The sequence below is a fragment of the Petromyzon marinus genome, chromosome 36 (assembly GCF_048934315.1).
Source record: "Petromyzon marinus isolate PM22_M1 ecotype Great Lakes invasive population chromosome 36, UKy_Petmar_22M1.pri1.0, whole genome shotgun sequence".
NCBI lineage: Eukaryota > Metazoa > Chordata > Hyperoartia > Petromyzontiformes > Petromyzontidae > Petromyzon > Petromyzon marinus.
In genome coordinates this window covers 5,862,712-5,881,654 of record NC_133702.1, presented here as the reverse complement: position 1 = coordinate 5,881,654, position 18,943 = coordinate 5,862,712, and the positions used below count along the sequence as shown (strand labels likewise).

The following is an 18,943-nucleotide window of genomic DNA, read 5'->3' as shown; positions in this document are numbered from 1 at the left end:
TGACCATCCTCTTCTTCCCCGAACCCAAAGGTGCTCACTGAAGCTCTGCAGTGACGAGATGTTGACTACCTCGCCTGGTATGCAGGAGATCGTGGGTTCGATCCCGATTTTTTCTCCGGGTCCACTGGTTTTTCCCTCCACATTTAGAAACATGCGTTTAAGAATATTCGCTTGCGTTACATTTCTACGTGATAAGCCAACTTTACTGGGCTATCATTTGTGGCCAGCTCGCTTCAGAAAAAAAGCTGTATAGCTAAGTGGGCCTTACCTGGTAAAACAAAAAAATGAGTTTAAAGAAATAGTAAAAAAATTATATATTTTTTTGCTTAGCTCCGCTCGCTAATTTACTGCCGGGGCATAGTGCAAAGCACATCGCACGCGGCTGCAGGAGCTGCAAAGCAACTGATTTCTTTTTCCCTTTGGCGAGCCAACTGGCATACCGGTGCAATTGGGTCAGCAACGACCGGCCCTCACCACATGAAAGATACGGTTGTTTGTCCAAGGGGGGGATTTTTTCATTTGTTTCTAACGGCCTGTAAAATGAAGAAACAAATAAACGTGGACTCATGTAAAACCCTTGGCCCACATCGTGCTTCAAGAACTGCAATTGCTTTGTGTAAAGGCTACTAAAGCCTCTTTGTGGAATATGTTTTGGACGCAAGCGGAATCGGCGGTTCGCAGGCACATTTCTAACAAAATTTTAAAACACTACAGAACCGGCCGCCGTACTTGACAGTGTGATGTGTAGCTGTTGACACCATCTATGGGTGGTCTTTGTGGGCATGTGGAAATGGCAAGTCCATAACGCTGTGCCAGAACTCACTGAAAGCCGCGTTGTGTTATTTTCTTACTTTGTAAAACTAAGCACATTTTGACATCTCTGACCGTCACCGATCAACTGCTCGCGACGCGCGTCGCGTGGGTTTCACGCGGGTTACATTTTTTCGATTTTAGGAACACGCCCTTTGTAAGAGGTCCAGACAATATAGGAGCATAAAACAATCTCAAGAAGGTCCTTGTTTACCGACTCGACAAATAGGGAACGGAGGCAGACGGGTGGCTCATGGGAGCTCATACTGTTTCAGACCGTGGAGTCACCACTCGCGAGAGTTCAAACCCGGGCAGCCACCCGTAATTTCACCGCGTTGACGAGTACATCGGGCTTCAGCTCGGTCGCTATTGACCGAGGAAAAAAGGGGTTAAACGAAATGATTTATTTCATGAATTAACCGCATTCCAACTCTGGGGAACTTTTTTTTCCCGGGGTATATAAAATGTGGCCCAAAAGTGTGGATTACAAAAAGAAAAAGAAAAAAATACCTTTTTTTAAGCGACTTCAGAAACAGTTCTTTCTTGTGTCATTTTCTGACACCTTTCCCGGACACGAGGTGGTGGGTGCACTGTTAGCTGCTAATGTTCGGCATCAAATTAATCGTAAATATCCCGACACGGAGCCGAAAGCACACCGGAATATATACACGGGAGGAAGCAAAACAAATATGCATAACCGACGGTATAGCAAACGTCGTCAATTTGTGTTTATTCCGACAGCCTGGCATCCACCATGTGCACGTACATTGCTCTAACAGGATAGGCTATGAAGTGTCAACTGGCATATATTATAAGCACAGTCAAACAAATCCCCATAACTGACACGTCCTGGGAAGATCTTCCTTCGTGCTGCGGTAAACTGACAAGGGGGGGGGGCTATACAAATATATATTTCAATATTATGTGACATGTTATTTAAACATCAAATATTGTAAAGATGCTGCTACTCGCTTGAAGCAATGCAGACAATACACACGAAACGTGCACCCGCTCACATCGTTACCACACATGCGACGATTCTAAGATTCAGGTCAGTTCTTACGGTCACGATTCACGCGTCGAACAGGTGCGTGTGGCAATCGACTATTTTCAATGCGTGCATGACTGCCACACCGTACGTATGCACGCTGAACTTCTTTCGCACCGTACGTGGCGAATCGGAGGCGATGAAAAAAATTCAACACTCTTGAATGGGATCGCGACAATTCATCGAACCCCTGGGAACCGGTGGAGGGGGGTGGAGACGCACGTGGCTGCAGGCCTAATCATTACAATTATTTCTTGGGCGAGCAACGCTGCCACTCGCAGCCGCTGTATTTGAGCAAGCTGCGTGCGCGTGCACACTTGTAAAGAGCTTGACGGTATGAGTTACGGCGCTGCTTGCCAAGCCACATCGAGCAGCGCCATAGTCCACGCTCTCACTGAAGCCGACGGAGAAAGAGCCACGTGCCGTCTTGCGAGCAGGCACGTGCGAATGCCACTCAGCCCGAGCTCTCGGGGTGGGGTGGGGTTGTGTGTTGGCGGCGACGGTGGTTGGTGGTTGGTGGTGGTGGTTTGGTGGTTGGTGGTGGTGGGGCGGGTGTTGTTTTATCAGCCCACACCAAGCTCCATAAATGGCACCAGCCAAGAGAACTGGCGAGCACTCAACGTGACTGTGCTCCCAAACGCGGAGCCGACGAGCGTTGCCGCTGCAGCGGAGCTGACAGAAAGAGGGGGGGGGGGGGGGGTGGTTGGGACTCTTCCTCTGCTTGACTCGCCAGCTGCAGGTAAACTTGAACAAAACCCAGCCGGGGTTGGAAACCCGAGTTGGACTTGTGCAAGTGTTTCTCGTTTTGTTTTCCTTGGTGAGATCCGTTTGGATTCGAAGAGTGTTTCCGTCGCTGTAAAGGTAAGCAAGAACGGAATCCCAATCTGCTCGCATGCTGCTAAGGATCGGGAGTTTTTCATTTGTTGCCAAGAAATTAATTTGGCTTGAGGTTTGGATGTCGGAAAAAAGAAAACGCAACGTGTTTTTTTTCTTTCAACTTGAACTTCAAATTAACATAGGCCTCGGGAATTAAACTTTTTCTACAAAACTGAGCAATTGGGATTTCATATTTATTGCCAACACACAGCTGGCACATAAAATATTGTATGTGCATGTTAATCGTTTTGTTTTAAGTAGTCAATCTTGCAATGGCAATTAATTTTTGATTCTGTGTTTTTGGAGGAAAACGCATTACACATGTAAAGTACATCAAAACATAACACGATAGTCTGTGCACGCCGTAACATTCTGTTGAATATTTTTGTTCTGAAGCGGCTTATTCATATAATGCCAAGTACTCACAAGGTGTACGTCGTAGCTATGTAAACTGTGGAAGAGTTTCAAAATCACTTGTGTGTGGAAATTAGTGTTTTCAAAATATTGCCAGGTTACTTTTAAAGCAGTTTAAAATTAGAATTGTAAAAGGTTATGGCAGGGTGGCTGAGATCCTGGGTCAAGGCACTCTGCGACCCTCGATTTTAATATGGGTTTCAGACACCCACGATTAAACTGGATTCTCAACTCATAATAATAAAGTTTTTTTGGGTTAAATCGTGTAACTATGTGTCGTCATCCCGCCACCACCCGACACAGCCAATTGGTAAGGTTTGTGACGTAAACAAAATGTGCAAATTAGTTCCTACTTAAGCCCACCAGTGTGTTAAAGAGTAAATCCACAACATTTACAACATGAATACGACTTTTCGCTGGAAAATTACATCCAGCATCATCAGGCGATTTTACCAGAATTGCTCTCAATTCGACACATTTATAAAAGTAGTAACTAATCGGCACGTTTTGTTTACGTGACAAACCTTACTGGTTTACCGTGTCGGGTGGTGGCGGGTTAACGACACATTTATACTGACGCGATCTGACCACAAAAAACACCTTTATTTTGAATGACATTGGTCGTGAAAGCCTCCGTGTCAAAATGGGTTCTCAACTGACTTTAAATCAATGTCAAACTGGTCACCAATGACGACACGGAAAAAAAACCTGCGAGAATTTAACTTATTTTCTCTCTGTGTAATTTGGAGAAAATAAATTGTACGCCACACAACAATTATTAAATAACAGGACAGGTTGGAAGGAGCTACATGAATCGATCTCACGGATAGTTTTGCAATATCTTCAACGGGACGTTCTCTGACAAGAGGGTACAAATTGATCGGTGAGAGTTCTCAATCGACGCTTGGGTCTCATGAAAATAGCACTGATTGCACGAAAACATTTAAGAAAAAAATAACGTTTTTTAAAAGGGCAAGAGATATAAAACAAACCACGTATTGTTTCACGGGCATGGGGTCTCTCGGTAAAGTCACGCAGATAGGTTCACAACACAAGCGATCGTCATCAGGAGGACAAAAAACAGGGGGAAAGCTGCTTAGGCAGTCTGCCTCTTTATGAATAAATTTGAAGCCATCTACGTGACTTTACCGAAAGACCCAAAGAATATTAATTCCTGCAGTGACGAAAGCTTTAAGTCAAGATGAACGTATAACCGAGGTGGGGAGGGAGATTGGTGGGCATAGTTGTTTGTACACTAAGCTATGAACCTGGCAACCTGAGTTTCATTCCCAATCACAGCTGACATCTGCGTGGCAAATGGAATGCGCTCCACTCCTGGGGCCCACACCCTTTACAAACCCACAACATGAGCATGCTCGGGTACGGCCAAACGATGTCATACGATGGATACTGCACGGCGATCGGTGAAAGGTCTATGGAACCCGTGAAAAGCCAGGGCGAGTGCTTTGCATAACTTTTTAAAAGTCTGTTTCTCGGAGGGCCGGGCCGCGTCACTTATGTTTGGGTGGCAAGGACACCCCACTGCCTGGCCGGCCAAACAAATGCGACTTGGCGGGACGCGCCGAAGCATAGTTCCGCCGGTGCAGAGCCACGGCCGTCAATACCGCAGCCCCGAAAGCAGGAGGACATAGATCAGTGACAACTTGACGCATTTTATTGGCCCACCTGATCTTTTTTGTTGTTCACATGGATCACCGGTATCGGCAGAGAACACTATTTTATCCTTGAAAGAAATGGCAATCCGATTGCTTTTTACTTCCGGCGATCCCTCGCCGACCCTCTTGGCGACGGTACAATGTGGCACATCCGACCGTCACACAAATTAACAGCCCACACCCAGTGTAGTATTCGTGCATGGTGTAGCTGTCATTTGAGAAAGATGTTAATGTATCCGACCATTTCACACGCATGAATGTACTATTAATCTCGCGTAAGTTTGCTAGTTTGCGTTTCATTTTTTGCGCAATCAGCCTATTTTTTTAAATTTAGTTTGTTATCCTTCCCACCCCTCCCACCTACGATTGGCACGGTTGGCTACGGACGGTGCGAAATAAGTTCAACATGCATAGGTGCAACGTGAATACATCGTTTGTGTGCAGTCCTCTTTCCATCTCCCTTGTCGTCATCGCCTGACAGATGTTCACATATCAGACCTTTTCACACATTCACCTCTCTGTGTACCCAGCTGGCAGGCTACACGAGGTCTTACTATATTGTGAATAAATCTAGTTAAGTACATAGCTGTATATTATCTTAACGATGCGCCCTGAATTTCATCTTTCCATCTCGCCGGCGATCACCTCTTGAAGTGAAGTCAAGAGTACTGAAGAAATGCTATATATGGACACCTTGCAGAGGCGAGCCCAACGTATAATGAATGCCTCTGGGCTGAGCAGCAACTCTCGCTAGTCCACACATTAATGGCAAGGACTGTATTTGCCAAAAACAACGCAGGCAGAGCAGCCCCACATGCCATGCCTCCACAATGCACGAGAGGTCTGTTGCTCAAAAACAAAATAAACAACGCTTATGGAAAACTAACACGAGAGCTCATTGGGTGCGATTAAAAAAAAAGACAAAAAAATGTACGGAGGTTTGTGCCGACAACGTGCGGGCAGGGCCTGCCGAGCAGTAGGTTCGTGCCGTTACGTGTCGGCTGAACCGTGTCGTTGGGACGGCGTGATTGCAGGTGCTCTCCCCCAGCTGCGCATGTCCCCTTTTGAGCGGCGCAGAGCAATGCGCCGCACTACCCCCTCCCTCGCTCCCTCTCCTCCACCCACAGCCACCCTTCGCTCTGGACCCCGGATAAGAGCAATCCCGCGCCCGTTCGCTCGCTTGCGTTTTGCCGTGGAAGCGTCTCAAAATATCTGGCAGGTTTATAGTGACCTCCCTGTTTGTGGTGACCAGTTTCCCCACCCCTAGCCACCACCGCCATCCAAGCGTGGGCAACTTTTTTTGCGTTGTTGTTTTTTTTTAATGTGGATGGCAGGCAGAGCACAAGTGACCAGTAGAAATGCGCCCCAGCCGCTGGAATGGCTTCAGACAATTTACGAGAGCTTTGGGCGGCAGAATCGGCCTTGGGTTTCTCCTGTCCACACTGCTGACTAACCAGGAGAGGAAGCAACGCACTCACCGCTTTTCCACTATTCATTCAATCATACCTTTTTTTGTGTCGCACCGCAGCATGTGTGTTGTGGAAACGGATTTTTACATAATTCATTACAGTACAACCGTAACGTGAGAAAGTATGCACGTAATTGCAAAAACCTGCAGAGGCCGGTCAAATATAGATCATTGCTAATGAAACGCCACTCCTGAAACTTTACATTCAGCTGCTGGAAATTCACCGAGATGCGATTGACAGATAAGTGCATTTTTGAACCGGACCCAAACGACTGTTATTTACGAGAGGCTGGAATTTAACAAGCGGCGCTGTTCACATTTGTGCTACTGGAAAGCGTCCTGCTGTCAGCACCGTGTTCATCAAGCCGCTCATACAGCCCCGCAACTTCGCCTTTGTGTATTCATTGAAGCGGGAGCGAGCGAGAGGCTGCGAGGCTGAAGTCTAACCTTCTCAACAAAATTATTTTGGCAGCCAACCTGCTCTTCTTAGTGACCAAGTTCACAAATGTGGTTTCTCGACAGCCATTACGACGAACGGCACACACAATGAGCGATGACGCCGCTCTGTGTTGTAGGGCCGTGTTGATGTTTCGCGCAGGGCATGCATTTATATTACAAGGGTACCCCCCCCCCCAATCTCGTGTAAACATAACAATGGCAGGCTGTGCAATTAAGCCAAGGCATGTCAGGAATTACCAGACAGCACTTACGCTCAACCTCGCTGGCTAACGCTGGGTGCTCACAGGAGTTTAGGCAGGTTTGGTGAACGTCACATGCCTTGTGTTACGCGACACCGTGTTTGTGCCACCACAGCAGTAGGTTCTTAACTTCAGCGTCGTATGGTGGATAACTTCGGTTCGCACACGTGTCCATAGTTTAAGCTATGACTCTTTATACGCGCACAACAAAATACAATAACGTTCCTTTACACAAATTATTATTATCATGAGTAAAGCGCACGCCATTTGGATGTGACCATCTGTCTGTCCTTCCCTCCCTCCAGCCAGTAAAACATAATTAGCTCTCACTAAATGTTTAGAAAATGCACTCATTACAAACTATGAACTTTTCTTTCCAAGTGTCCATGCTCAGCCTTTCAACATCTCCTGCCCCCCACACAACAAACGTCCAGTGAACTCTAGTTTGACACAATAACACGACGTCTCGGGAATAGTTTTAGTTTTCTTGTGCCCTTAGAACGAAGGTCTTGTAGAATTATACAGCCATGGCAATGCCCTGCCTTCAATTAATCACTCGTCACTTTCCCACTCGTGTCACTTAACCAATGGCAGCTGCTCCAAGGGTTTCAGTGCCCTCGGCTCCGCCCACTTTGCACCTCATCGAAACCTGATTGGCTCTCACTTCACGCACCGAACCAATGAAGTTCCCTCTTGTCAACTTTGCAAAACGCTAACTTACATCCCCAGGCTCTCACTTAATTGACGGCTGCGTTGCCATTACGTTTCATTACACGTATAACGCGATCCTGCGTTAACCCAACCGAGGAATGATGGCTATCTAACTAAAGCACGTATATTGCAATATGCACTAGCGCTGGCTTTCCCATATGGCCTGCTCTGAAAAGCCAGCACTTACTTGAGGAATTTTTGGCCAGACTATAGACTGAGAATTGAAACCCCTCCATCATGACCAAAAAAAGCTAAGTTATGGTGTAACAATTATACGGTATGTCACCTTTATCAACCAGATCAAATATTGCTTTTTAAGTCTAAATAGCAAACAAAACATGTTGGCGGCTCTGTTAAAAGGTCAGCATCTTTTCACTCTCTCTATCAGATATGTTCTGGCAGTGTCCTTAACCTTTAAAAAAAAAACTGGTAGAAACTAGTCATAAAAAACAAGAAGCCATTAATAATGTTAGACAGAAATAATTACCAGTCTGTTTGACATGTTCCTTGCACCTCAGACTACCCCTTAACCCCAAGGTCACAACTGATATGCAAGTTATTACTGACATGCCCGCACAGCAGCGAAAAGTATCACGTTTCAGATATGTCAGAAATGCCCATTGTCTTTATTCCTTAAGACAATGGTATTCCAATTAGGCGGCCCACTACTGCACTGTTGTCTATAAACACCAGCAATGTTAGCCGCCTCATTCAGGGATAATGTGGGATCATTTAGGGAATGCACTTACAGACGGAATGCGAGCGAGCGGTATTGTCGTGCCACTGCCTAACAATAATAAGACACAGGAGCCCCGGGGTGGCGGGTTGAAATGAACCTTTTACCTGTTGGGCAATCTTGTTTGGGAAGATAAATGGCCAGGATTGTGCCTTCAAGCTCCCAACCGATGACACGCGATCGTCAACACGCCTTGCAGGCAACATAGCTGTGCGGGAACGCACTAACGCCCCCGGGGGTCTTTGACACGGGGAGCGTCATTTATAATTAGGCGGCACTCAAAACCCACGTTGTTGAAAGTGTACCCTGTCGTTCACTCATTTAGTTTTGGCGAGGCGTCATATATAGATTTGCATTTGATGTAAATCAAGTGTGCGCTTATTAGCGGGAAGTTATTGTGATTTTCACGGAAAATCACTGTCTGTGAAATTGTTATAGTTCCGGAGGAATTACGCATTTTTTTAAAGCAATGTTTTTTTTTCATTAAAACATATATTCGAAACGCACCGTTGACAAAAACCCAGATTATATTAGACAGAATATTGATACATATTAAAACTTGCAAGTGTTAGTTTGTTTTGTTTGTAGTGTTGATCTTATCGTACTTTTATAGTACCGTCATTGCAATAGCTATTGCAGTCTTGGTGTTTTAGTATCATATAGTTACTGTGTTGGGGTATTAACACAGTTAAATTGTAATGCTATTGTTTTGTTTATTGTTAGAGTGACAATGAGCTGTTAATGTGTTCATCTTTGATGTACATTTAGAGTCCTTGTGTTATATCCTTGTTCGTACGAGAACATAATTGCACTTTTGGTTATACAGCTAATATAAAAGGGAAATTTGTGAATATGTGTGTCTGTTCGAAATGTTTAGCAATCTTCTCAAAATGCAACAAACTTTAAATTTGGCATGTGGGTAGCTTCCAGAAAGTACACAATGCAAAAAGTATAAAAATTTACTTTTGCATTTCGGGGGGGGGGGGGGCGCAATAATGGATATATTTTGCATGGCAAGTGAGTGGTGGCGTCACATCTGTGAAGTCACCGCATGCGGCAGCGTGACGCAGTGTGCCTGCTGACGTCACGCACCCCCCCCATCCTCCGCGTAGGCCTTGTATTAATCCAAGACAAAAATCCAAGTCTCGGGCGAAGCCGGGTAGTAAAGCTAGTACAGCTATAATCTAACATGTAAACAGAATGCTAATATGTACTTTATCAAATGAAGCAACATTCAATAAATTAATAAATTATTTCAATAGTGGGTAGTTACATCTGTCTACAAGGCACAGGCTTCAAAGTTACTTACACTATAGCTAGTTATTTTTTTACGTATAATTAATGGGAACGAACATGCAATGTTGCCTAAGCTATAAACTATTTATATTTTTCGATTTAAAGCTTTCGTGACTGCAAGGATTCATCTTCTTTGGTTCTTTCGGTAAAGTCACGTAGAATGAGAATAAAATAATAAATTAATAAAATAACACAATAAAATTCTCACGACGTTTCGGCCACAACACAAGTGGCCTTCTTCAGAGCTGTCGTCCTGACAGGTCTGTTCCTTTCACTTGAAGAAGGCCACTTGTGTTGTGGTCGAAACGTCGTGAGAATTTAATTGTGTTATTTTATTATCTATTTATATTTTACCAGGCAAGGCTCGCCGAGCTATATAGCTCTTTTTCAGAAGCGATCTGGCGATAAATGATAACAAAAGGAAGTGGCTTACCGTGTGGAAATTTATTCCAGCCAAATACTCTAAACGCATGTTCCAAAATGTTTACCTATGCAAAATATCCACAGACGATATGCACATTTTACATTCAGCATAACGGAGCAAACATAAACCTATCAACAAGACAAGAGGAAAAAGAAACGACACAGAGAGGCAATTTTTTATTATTATTTAATTGAATCGTGGCCTCAAACCATGACTATTTATCAAATCAATAAGAAGGTGTGCATAATTACATGCTGACCAGAAGTTACATCTATTTAACCCAAAAAATATATATTTTTTGACAATTTTTGGCGATGCAAAGCTACCTCCGGGCACTTGACATTTTATCTGCAGTTGAAAAATAGAAACATCAATGCTCACTCAATTTAACGATTTATTTCAGTTGTCCAAAGACAATATTTTCTATTGCATTTTGCTGCAAAGGGTTTTTTTTTTCCACCGGGGGACACTTAAGTTTCAGCAGGGATCTTAAGCTTGTGATGCCACGTGCATAAAGCAGTAAAAAAATGCACTTTCCCGTATTGACCAAACCGCTGTGCGCAGTCAGAAAGTCACACATGGCAAGTGGCCAGAAGTGGGGCTAAAGGGGGCCCTGGGCTTGTAATCATTGATCTGAGCAGACTGCAGCACAGTGTGAGAGTAAGTACAAGACGGAAACAATAACCAAAAATCATTTAAAGCACCCCCAGTATGGTCACTTTTCATTACATTTGCTTGTGTAATACAGTATATTCAAACTGGTTTTATATTACTGGACAATTGTGCTCCAATGAAATGGAACTATTGAATGGGTGCAAATAACCATTCACAACCATCCATAAGATGTCATGCCTACGATCAAAACACTCCATCTAAATGCATCCGATCTTATCAGATATCGGAAGCTAAGCTTCATCATCACGGATGGGTGACCCACCAGGGCTTGCCAAGTGTGTTTTGGGTTTCTAAACATGCCAAACACTTGATTAATGGAACTGGCCAAACAGTCCAATGCTCAAAGCGAGTTGTGAGACTCGGTGATACTTTTTTCTGGATACATTTAAAAGTATATTTAAACATTGTCTTAAATAGTACACTGGCTGCAGCTTCATTTACAATTGTAAAAAAACATAGGAATACAAAGATATAGGAGCGCTACAATAATAAGCATAATGCATGGTTTTAAAACTTTTTTTAAAATTCATCCAGCATATGCTCAGATTTCGTCGTGGCGTATATACAATGAATCAAGCTGGAATCAATGTAAAATACAAACAAACAAAAAAACACTCGTTCTGACGAACGATAGAAACTGCAATTTTTCAACGATTTTACTTAACTTGACTCCTGTCTGTGTGTCGTGGTCAAATCTTGTAATACAAATTTAGCCTACTTCATGTTGTCCAATCAATTCAAAATTTTGCACACGTATTCAGATGTGGTGACATTGCATGCATATATCAAAAACGGAATCAATTAATCAATTAATTGGCTCCTTTAAAGCAATTAATATTTTGTATGGACGCCTTATTATTTATATATTTGTGGAGGTCAAAAACGCCGCGGTCCCTAAACTCTCGAATCGCCTCGCCCAAGAAGCAGGCGCCACGTGTCTCAGGCGCGCCTGCTCCGTGTGAACGAGTTACAGGAACCCTCACTCCACACAAACAAAGTTTGGCATTGAAGATTCATTGATAAAATAAACAATTAATTAAAGTAAGCGTTGATGTGGGAGCAGGCGCCACATCATCGACGTACTTCTCGACCGTGAGCTAAACGAAGTTGCGAATAAAACCGTTGTTTTTTTTAAACTTTTTTTAAGGCGTTTATTTCTTCATAGTTAAAAAAATTACCTGTTGTGTCCTGTTAAAACCAGAACGGGGAGGCACTCAACATATGTTCGACAGCACTCAGGCTTTTGTGCAAATTCCACATTCCTATGATTGGGGAATAAACCATTCCACGGAACAATCTCATTGTCGACTTGCCGCAAAGTGGTACTAATTTGATAGATCCCTGGGGTGAACGAGGGCTGTGTGGGCCCTCAACCTGGAATGCGAGTCATTAGTGACATTTCCCAAACTTCCCAATGCAGGTAACTTTGAAAACAAGTTGAGGATCAAGAAACACCCTCCGGGATAAACCATACATGATGATGATGATCATTATTATGAATAGGTTGACCGAGTGGAGGGTCTCTATTATTTATTGCAAGTAGGCATCCCCACGCAGTGTCGATCACGGGGGCTGTCTGACCATACTTCACCACTTTGGTCAGTGCAGGTTGGTGAAAAGCAGTGCTCAGGACCGTTTGAGATATCACTTGCCACTGCTGTCAGCCACTGCCATGAATCAAAATAAGTTTTCTGGATTGATAGCAGAGTATGCTAACCACTGGACAACACCTCCACTTCAAATAACTATACTGTATCTCATATATATGAATACATAAATAATCATGAGGTGCCCCCTCAACTATTTCTATGAAATCCCAACAGGATGTGAAACCACAACCATCCTAGTTTTTTTTATTACAAAGTTGCTTGGCACAGGCCGAAATGACCCTAAGTGTCCAGCACCAGAGCCCGAAACTTTGACCACAGTACCACCTGACCGGATTTCAAGAGCATAAAAAAATGAACACTGCACGTTGGCAATGGAAATTCTTTCCATGGCGTATAAATGAGTAGCAGTGTCTGAAAGGGTTGTGCGTGTGCATATGCGTGTAGAGACTACGCAAACAGGTCAATATGTGCAGTACTTGGCCTCAATCTTAGCCACAGCTGGGCGCACGCTGAGCTCTCATGCCAAGGGGGCCTCACCAACAGGAATCACGTCATCTGTACAGCGTGGCACTTAAAGAGGCAGCGAGCATACCTCACGATGCGCACGCACACGCTGCATTGGCAGATGCCTGTCGAATTCTGTACGGTTAAAGAGGGGGGCATTATGGCAGCGGACACACGATGGTGTTAATGAGACCATACGGTTGTGTATTGCCAGTTCCGTGTTTATTATAAACTGCGTATACATGTCTCAATGGCTTTACACCGGAAGGTTATTTTATACTTTGAAGACTCTTTCAAGAGCAAATATAGCAACTTAAATATCACAGGTTGTGTTGGGTCGGAAGCGATGAAATCAGCGCATGTCCAGGCGCGAGATGAACTGTTGCTTCGCAAGACTTTGAGAGACTGCGAGGGATTGGTAAGACCTTAATCCAGCAGCTGACGGAGCATGACTCATCATGATGATCGAGTTCGTATAAACGATGCATTCGTGGCTAAAGATCTGACATTCATTAAACGGAACGCGTCAATCGCAACACATGCGGATCACGTTTTATAAAGGTGGCAATCGACGCTCGATCCTACCAGTTAATTATCGCCCAGGGGAGCGGAAATGGATCGAGCTATTTGAGGCAACGTCTGCACTTGTTGGGCAGGTAGTGATGCGTGCACTCTGAACTGCCAAGAGGCCAGGTTCTGTGCGCTGATGCGCACACGGCTGTTAATGCGTACGCGCGAACATTAACAGTGAGCTCGATTCACACGTTGGCGAATGTTGGCACGAGCGTATCAATGTCTCCCATTCCCAACCATAGGGAAAAATAACCAACGTGATATTTGGACCCCACTACATCGAGATATGAAATAAGGAACAATAAACAATTGCCGATTATTTATTTCTAAGTAAATTTTCCTAAGTACACCATTCATTTTAACATTACGCGCACAAATGAATTCGACGGATTCCTCAATAACACAGCCTTAGAATAGTGAGACGACGTTTCTGGCAATGGCCCTTCTTCGTTGCACATAAATTACAGATGTCACAAGTACGTCATGAGAAACGGCTGTAGATTAAGTACTGCCCAGCAGCAGTTTGGCACATGTGGTTCCACTAAATTGTGGTCAGGGGCTCTTTCAGCTGCCGCAATAAACCACATGCCAAATACTACAGTGTGGAAGCTTGGCCCCAAAAGACCTCACGGCAGCTCATCACACCCATTACGTGTGTCATCAGCACGAAAGGTCTTTCCCGAAGGGCAGAAACTCAACAACAGCCTGTTGCGTGGACTGTGATCTGTGAGACTCTTAAGGACATGGGGATGGGGGTGGTTGATCGGTTGGCTGAGTGGTTAAGGGTGGTTCGGAATGCAATGCTGCCCACGGTACTGTTTTCCGTGATTACCATCAGGACCATCAGGTGGAGCGGATTAATTTGTAGAATGAAAATTCACGATTATTACGAAAAGACGGGAACCGTGGGAGGTCGCATGGACTGGAGCTGAGAAGGGATGGTCTAGCAGATACGTAGGCTGGTGGAGGGGTGGGTGATGAGTGGGGAGTCAGCAGGTAGGTGAATAGATGAGTGGAATAACGGAAATTGGATAGTGTGTAAATTAATTTACTTGGTGAGCAGACATTGTGTGGGGGAGGTGTTAAGTGATCGGGTAGGTTAGTGATTGGGTTAGTAGGTGTGTGGGTAGGTGGTTGGGCAAAAACGCTCGAGTGTGAAGGTACGTAAGCGATTGATTTGATGGATATGTTAATGATTAGGTGGGGGTGGCATACCTGTCAACACATACGGTTTACCCCGTATTTTTGTACAGGGAAATTGAGTTTTCAGGTCCATATGGCGTACAGCCGTTTCAATACGGGCAACAACATTTTTGTCTATTTGTTTGTGTTTCTCCCTTGTGATGGGACTTTGTAGGATGAACGTTGAGATTTATAAGGGCACGGGGTGACCAATAAGATCTAAATTGGTCTGTAATAAGGTAGGCACTGATAAGGGGTTGACAAGTATTGATATCATGATTATTCAAGATCTATCTACGGTACTTCTGGATGGAGGACTCCCCACGCTGTCGCCATCCTTCAACGATCCGTTCAGCTCCTGTGCACGAGCTGGCCTCATCGCTCCATCTTCCCGGTCACCAATACGATCTCCACTTTGTATGATGAACGTTGAGAATTATAAGGGCACCACGGGGTGACCAATAAGGTGTGAATTGGCCTGTAATAAGCTAGGCACTGATAAGGGGGTTGGCATGTATGGGGTGGGCTACTGGATGAGTAGGTGACTAAGTATACGAGTGAGTCCCTGGAGAGGCCGACTGAGAAGTTGGTTGGTTGGGTGGGTAGGTAGGCGTTTGGAACTATGAGTTGGTGGCAGGTGGCTTGGGCGAGCAAGAAGAAGGTGGATGGATGAGTAGATGACGGCTCAATTGTTGAGCGGGTGACCCGCAGCTATTGCCTACGTGTTTCGGTTTGTTGAGCAGGCGCATCAGAAATCCGCACGAGTACCTGACCGCTCAATCCCACACCCCTCGACAACCACCCAGGCCGCTGGCCCGCGGAGGTCGCCAGGGTCATCAGCAAAATCAATCACCCCTCATCCCCCCCAGGACACACACCCACACACACCGGTCAACCCTGTACGGGAGGCCTTCAACAAAGCAGCGTCCGCCCCGCTCACCTGCGCGGGGTCGTCGTAGTAGACTCCTATGGAGCGCAGCCTGGGCGCGATGCTCGCCGCCTCGGTGTAGAGGCGGCCGCTTTGTCGGTAGGGCCCCACGCGGTACTTGTAGGCAACGGTGAGGCCGCGAACGGGCGGAGACCCGGTACGCACCACCACGGCGGCGCACAGACCCGAGTGGAGCGCCGCGCCCACCAGCGAGCCGAGCAGCAGCAGCAGTAGCGCCGCGATGAGCGACAGCAGCGCCCAGTCCTCCATGAGAAGCGGCGGCGGCGGCGGCTGCGGCGGCGGCGACGACGGCGGCGAGAGAAGGACGACGATGAAAGGCGCCGGAGGTCGATGCGGCTGTTGTTGCTATCCGCTGCCACCGTTTGTATTTACTGGAGCGCGTAAGCGCGCGGCGGAGCGTAGAGCGTGCCTATTGGCCGCACGCGCAGACGCTGACCAACGGGAGGCGCGCGTTGGCCCACCTCGCGCCCGCATCCACCAATCACAGCACGCTTCTGCGCGTTCGGTCTACGAAATACAATTGCCATGTGGTAGGTTCATAGGTGGGTTGGTGGTTGGTGGGGGATGACCGTTTGCTGGCGATTGTTGTTTGTTTGTTATTTGGAGGCGCTGCTGGGGAGGAGGGGGGAAGTTTTAATGACAGAAGGCAAGGGATGCGGCGGCGGCGACGTGTCGCGTTTGCGGCAGCTTTCGTGAGCGGGGAGAAAGAGGCCGCGAATGTCAACAATGCGGGCTGCGTGCGGGACTCGTGAAGGAGCGTCACGGACTTCCGGGTCCACGCGCCGCTTTCAACCACGTGGGCGGACGCGACCACTGCTCTGGGAGGAAGGGGGGGAGCGCGTGTGCAACAATGGGGCCACGTGTTGAGAGAGATTGGATGTACAGCGGCGTCGACGATTCGATTAATTGTTGCGGTTTCGTTTTCGAGGATTATTTGTTCTTTTTTTTGTTAGGATTATATTGAATGTATTGGCTCCTAGTGGCTGCGGGGGTCACGTGGACTTATTAGTGGACATCTGGAAACAGAAGAGCTTTATAGCTCGTGGGATTCCTCCAACCACGTGGGCGGACGCGACCACTGCTCTGGGAGGGGGGGGGGGCATAGAACAATAGGGCCACGTGTTGAGAGAGCTTGGATGTACAACGGCGTCGACGATTCGATGAATTGTCGCGGTTTCCTTTCGAGGGTGATTTTTTTTGGTTACGATTCTATTGAATGTATCGGCCCCTAGCGGCTGCGGGGGTCACATGGACCGCCCCGGCTCACCTTCTTTATAGCTCATCGGATTCCTCAAATATAAATAAATATTCGGATTCGCTTTTGTACAATAGATGAATCGAAAAAAGTTATGCTTTCACAATTCGATGAACTTATCGTGAGCTTATGAATAGATACTTATATATATACATTTCTGGATTAGGTCACGTGATCATCTGACCGAATTTATGATACGTATGGTTGGACAGACCCCCCAACGTAGCCAAACTAACTGTCAAGTGAACAAGCATTTAACGTACAATTGCTTTATCTCACCGGTAAGTTGAACAATTCTCACAAACAAATTTCGCTATTAGATTATTTTCTTGAAACGCTGCCAAGCATCTTCAGGAAAATCCGGGATGTCAGCAATATTGGCTGCGAAAATTGAACTGATACATTTATCATGAAGAATACATATCACGGTATCCCTGTGGACATTATCAAAGAAGAGGGACTACTTGTTCGATCATTGTTTTTTTCACTAAATCTTTACACAGAAGTTACATACCACAATCGTGGAATTACACATTAGTAATTCTATTAAAAAGGTGATATATACGGAACTTGAGTGTGACGGTTTACAGATATATTTACTTATTTTTGAACGTGCAGTATAAATTGTTCACGAAGATCATTGGGAACAATGAAAATCAACCAGGTGAGTAAGAACGACTCAGGACATGTTCCTTAACTATCGACTGAATACTATTAATCAGATTATGGAATAGACGGACTATTCCATAATCTTTTCCTAGCCTTTGCAGAGTGTGAAAAAGAGTTCAGCTGTAGAAGTTAATGCGGTCATTCAAGCTCTCACAAAGCTATATGTTAAATATATTTAGAAATAATACCATGTACAGCGACAGCCACACGATGATTACAAAAAGAATGTACCAAAGGATATACTAAAAGAGTAGTCACGCAAAGTGCCACGCTTTTGCTAAATGTGTTCACAGCAGCAGAATACTGCAGAATTTATTTTCCGAAACTTGGTTTGGGGAAACAAATGGATATATAATGTTGGAAAAACCTCATTCGTCTCATATTTGCTGACTATAAAGTCCAATTGAAATGTAGTTTCAGGAAATGTTATAATAAGATTGGAAAACCTCATTCGTCTCATATTTGCTGACTACAACGTCCAATTGAAATGTAGTTTCAGGAAATGTTATAATAAGGTAATGAAGCGTTCTGCAAATTTGGGCTTGGCATAAATGTGAATACTGTAAAATTAAAGTGAAGTGCAATTCGTTCACTGAACAAAATGGAGCTGTTCATGAAGGACACAACTGGCAGAACATGCCCTCCTCCCACCCAGCTTAAAATACGCTGCCAAGCTTAGCAGTGTTCATTAGGACGCTGTCTTTCCGACAGCTCTGTTCTTCACCTGAGGACGGCTGCTTGCGTTGTCGCCGAAACGTCGTGAGAATTTTATTTTATTATGTTTTGTCTTTATTATTTCCCTTCTACGTGACTTTACCGAAAGAACCAAGAATATGAATCCCTGCAGTCACGAAAGCTATAAATCCAAAAAATATGCCCTACGTTTTTGAATTTGCACCGGAATCAAAACGCTACTCAAATTAGAACCGCATACCTATAACTCTCAGATTTAATTACTCCCCCGGCTCGGCATAATCACGAAGAGGGGGTAGTTGTGTGTTTGGTGTGTATCAGTACGTGTGTATCAGTACGTGTGTGTATCAGTACGTGTGTAGTAGGGGAGCGGTTGTGTAGCGGGTAGTGCGCTGCGCTATGAACCCGGCGACCCGGGTTCGTTTCCCGCTCACGGCCAACACCAGTGACGATTATCTGAACCGGTCCTGGGCCTCCCCTAGGTCGACTCAGCCTGAAATGAGTACCTGGTGCGGTATGTAAACATCGCGACTGGGGAGACAAAGGCGGTCGGGCGTGGTGCTGCCCACCCACCTCGTCGTGCCGGCCTTCATAGGCGATTGTCAACAGCACTTGCCCCAACAGTGTGTTACGCCTATACGGGGGGATCTTTGTGTGTCTGTGTTTTATTGGTAAG

At 45.4% G+C, this 18,943-nt stretch overlaps 1 protein-coding gene across 5 annotated transcripts in view; it reads right to left on the bottom strand.

Moving 5' to 3' along the window:
* Positions 1-16,440, bottom strand: part of TEX264 (testis expressed 264, ER-phagy receptor) — a 167,907-nt gene extending 151,467 nt beyond the window's left edge. For all 5 annotated transcript variants that reach the window (XR_012946039.1, XR_012946038.1, XR_012946041.1 and 2 more), the window contains exon 1: positions 15,642-16,440. Coding sequence is in view for 1 of the 5 variants with exons in the window: in XM_032966600.2 (XP_032822491.2) it covers positions 15,642-15,899 (258 nt within the window). In the remaining 4 variants the exon portion in view is untranslated. The remainder of the gene's footprint in view (positions 1-15,641) is intronic.
* Positions 16,441-18,943: the final 2,503 nt, after the last annotated feature.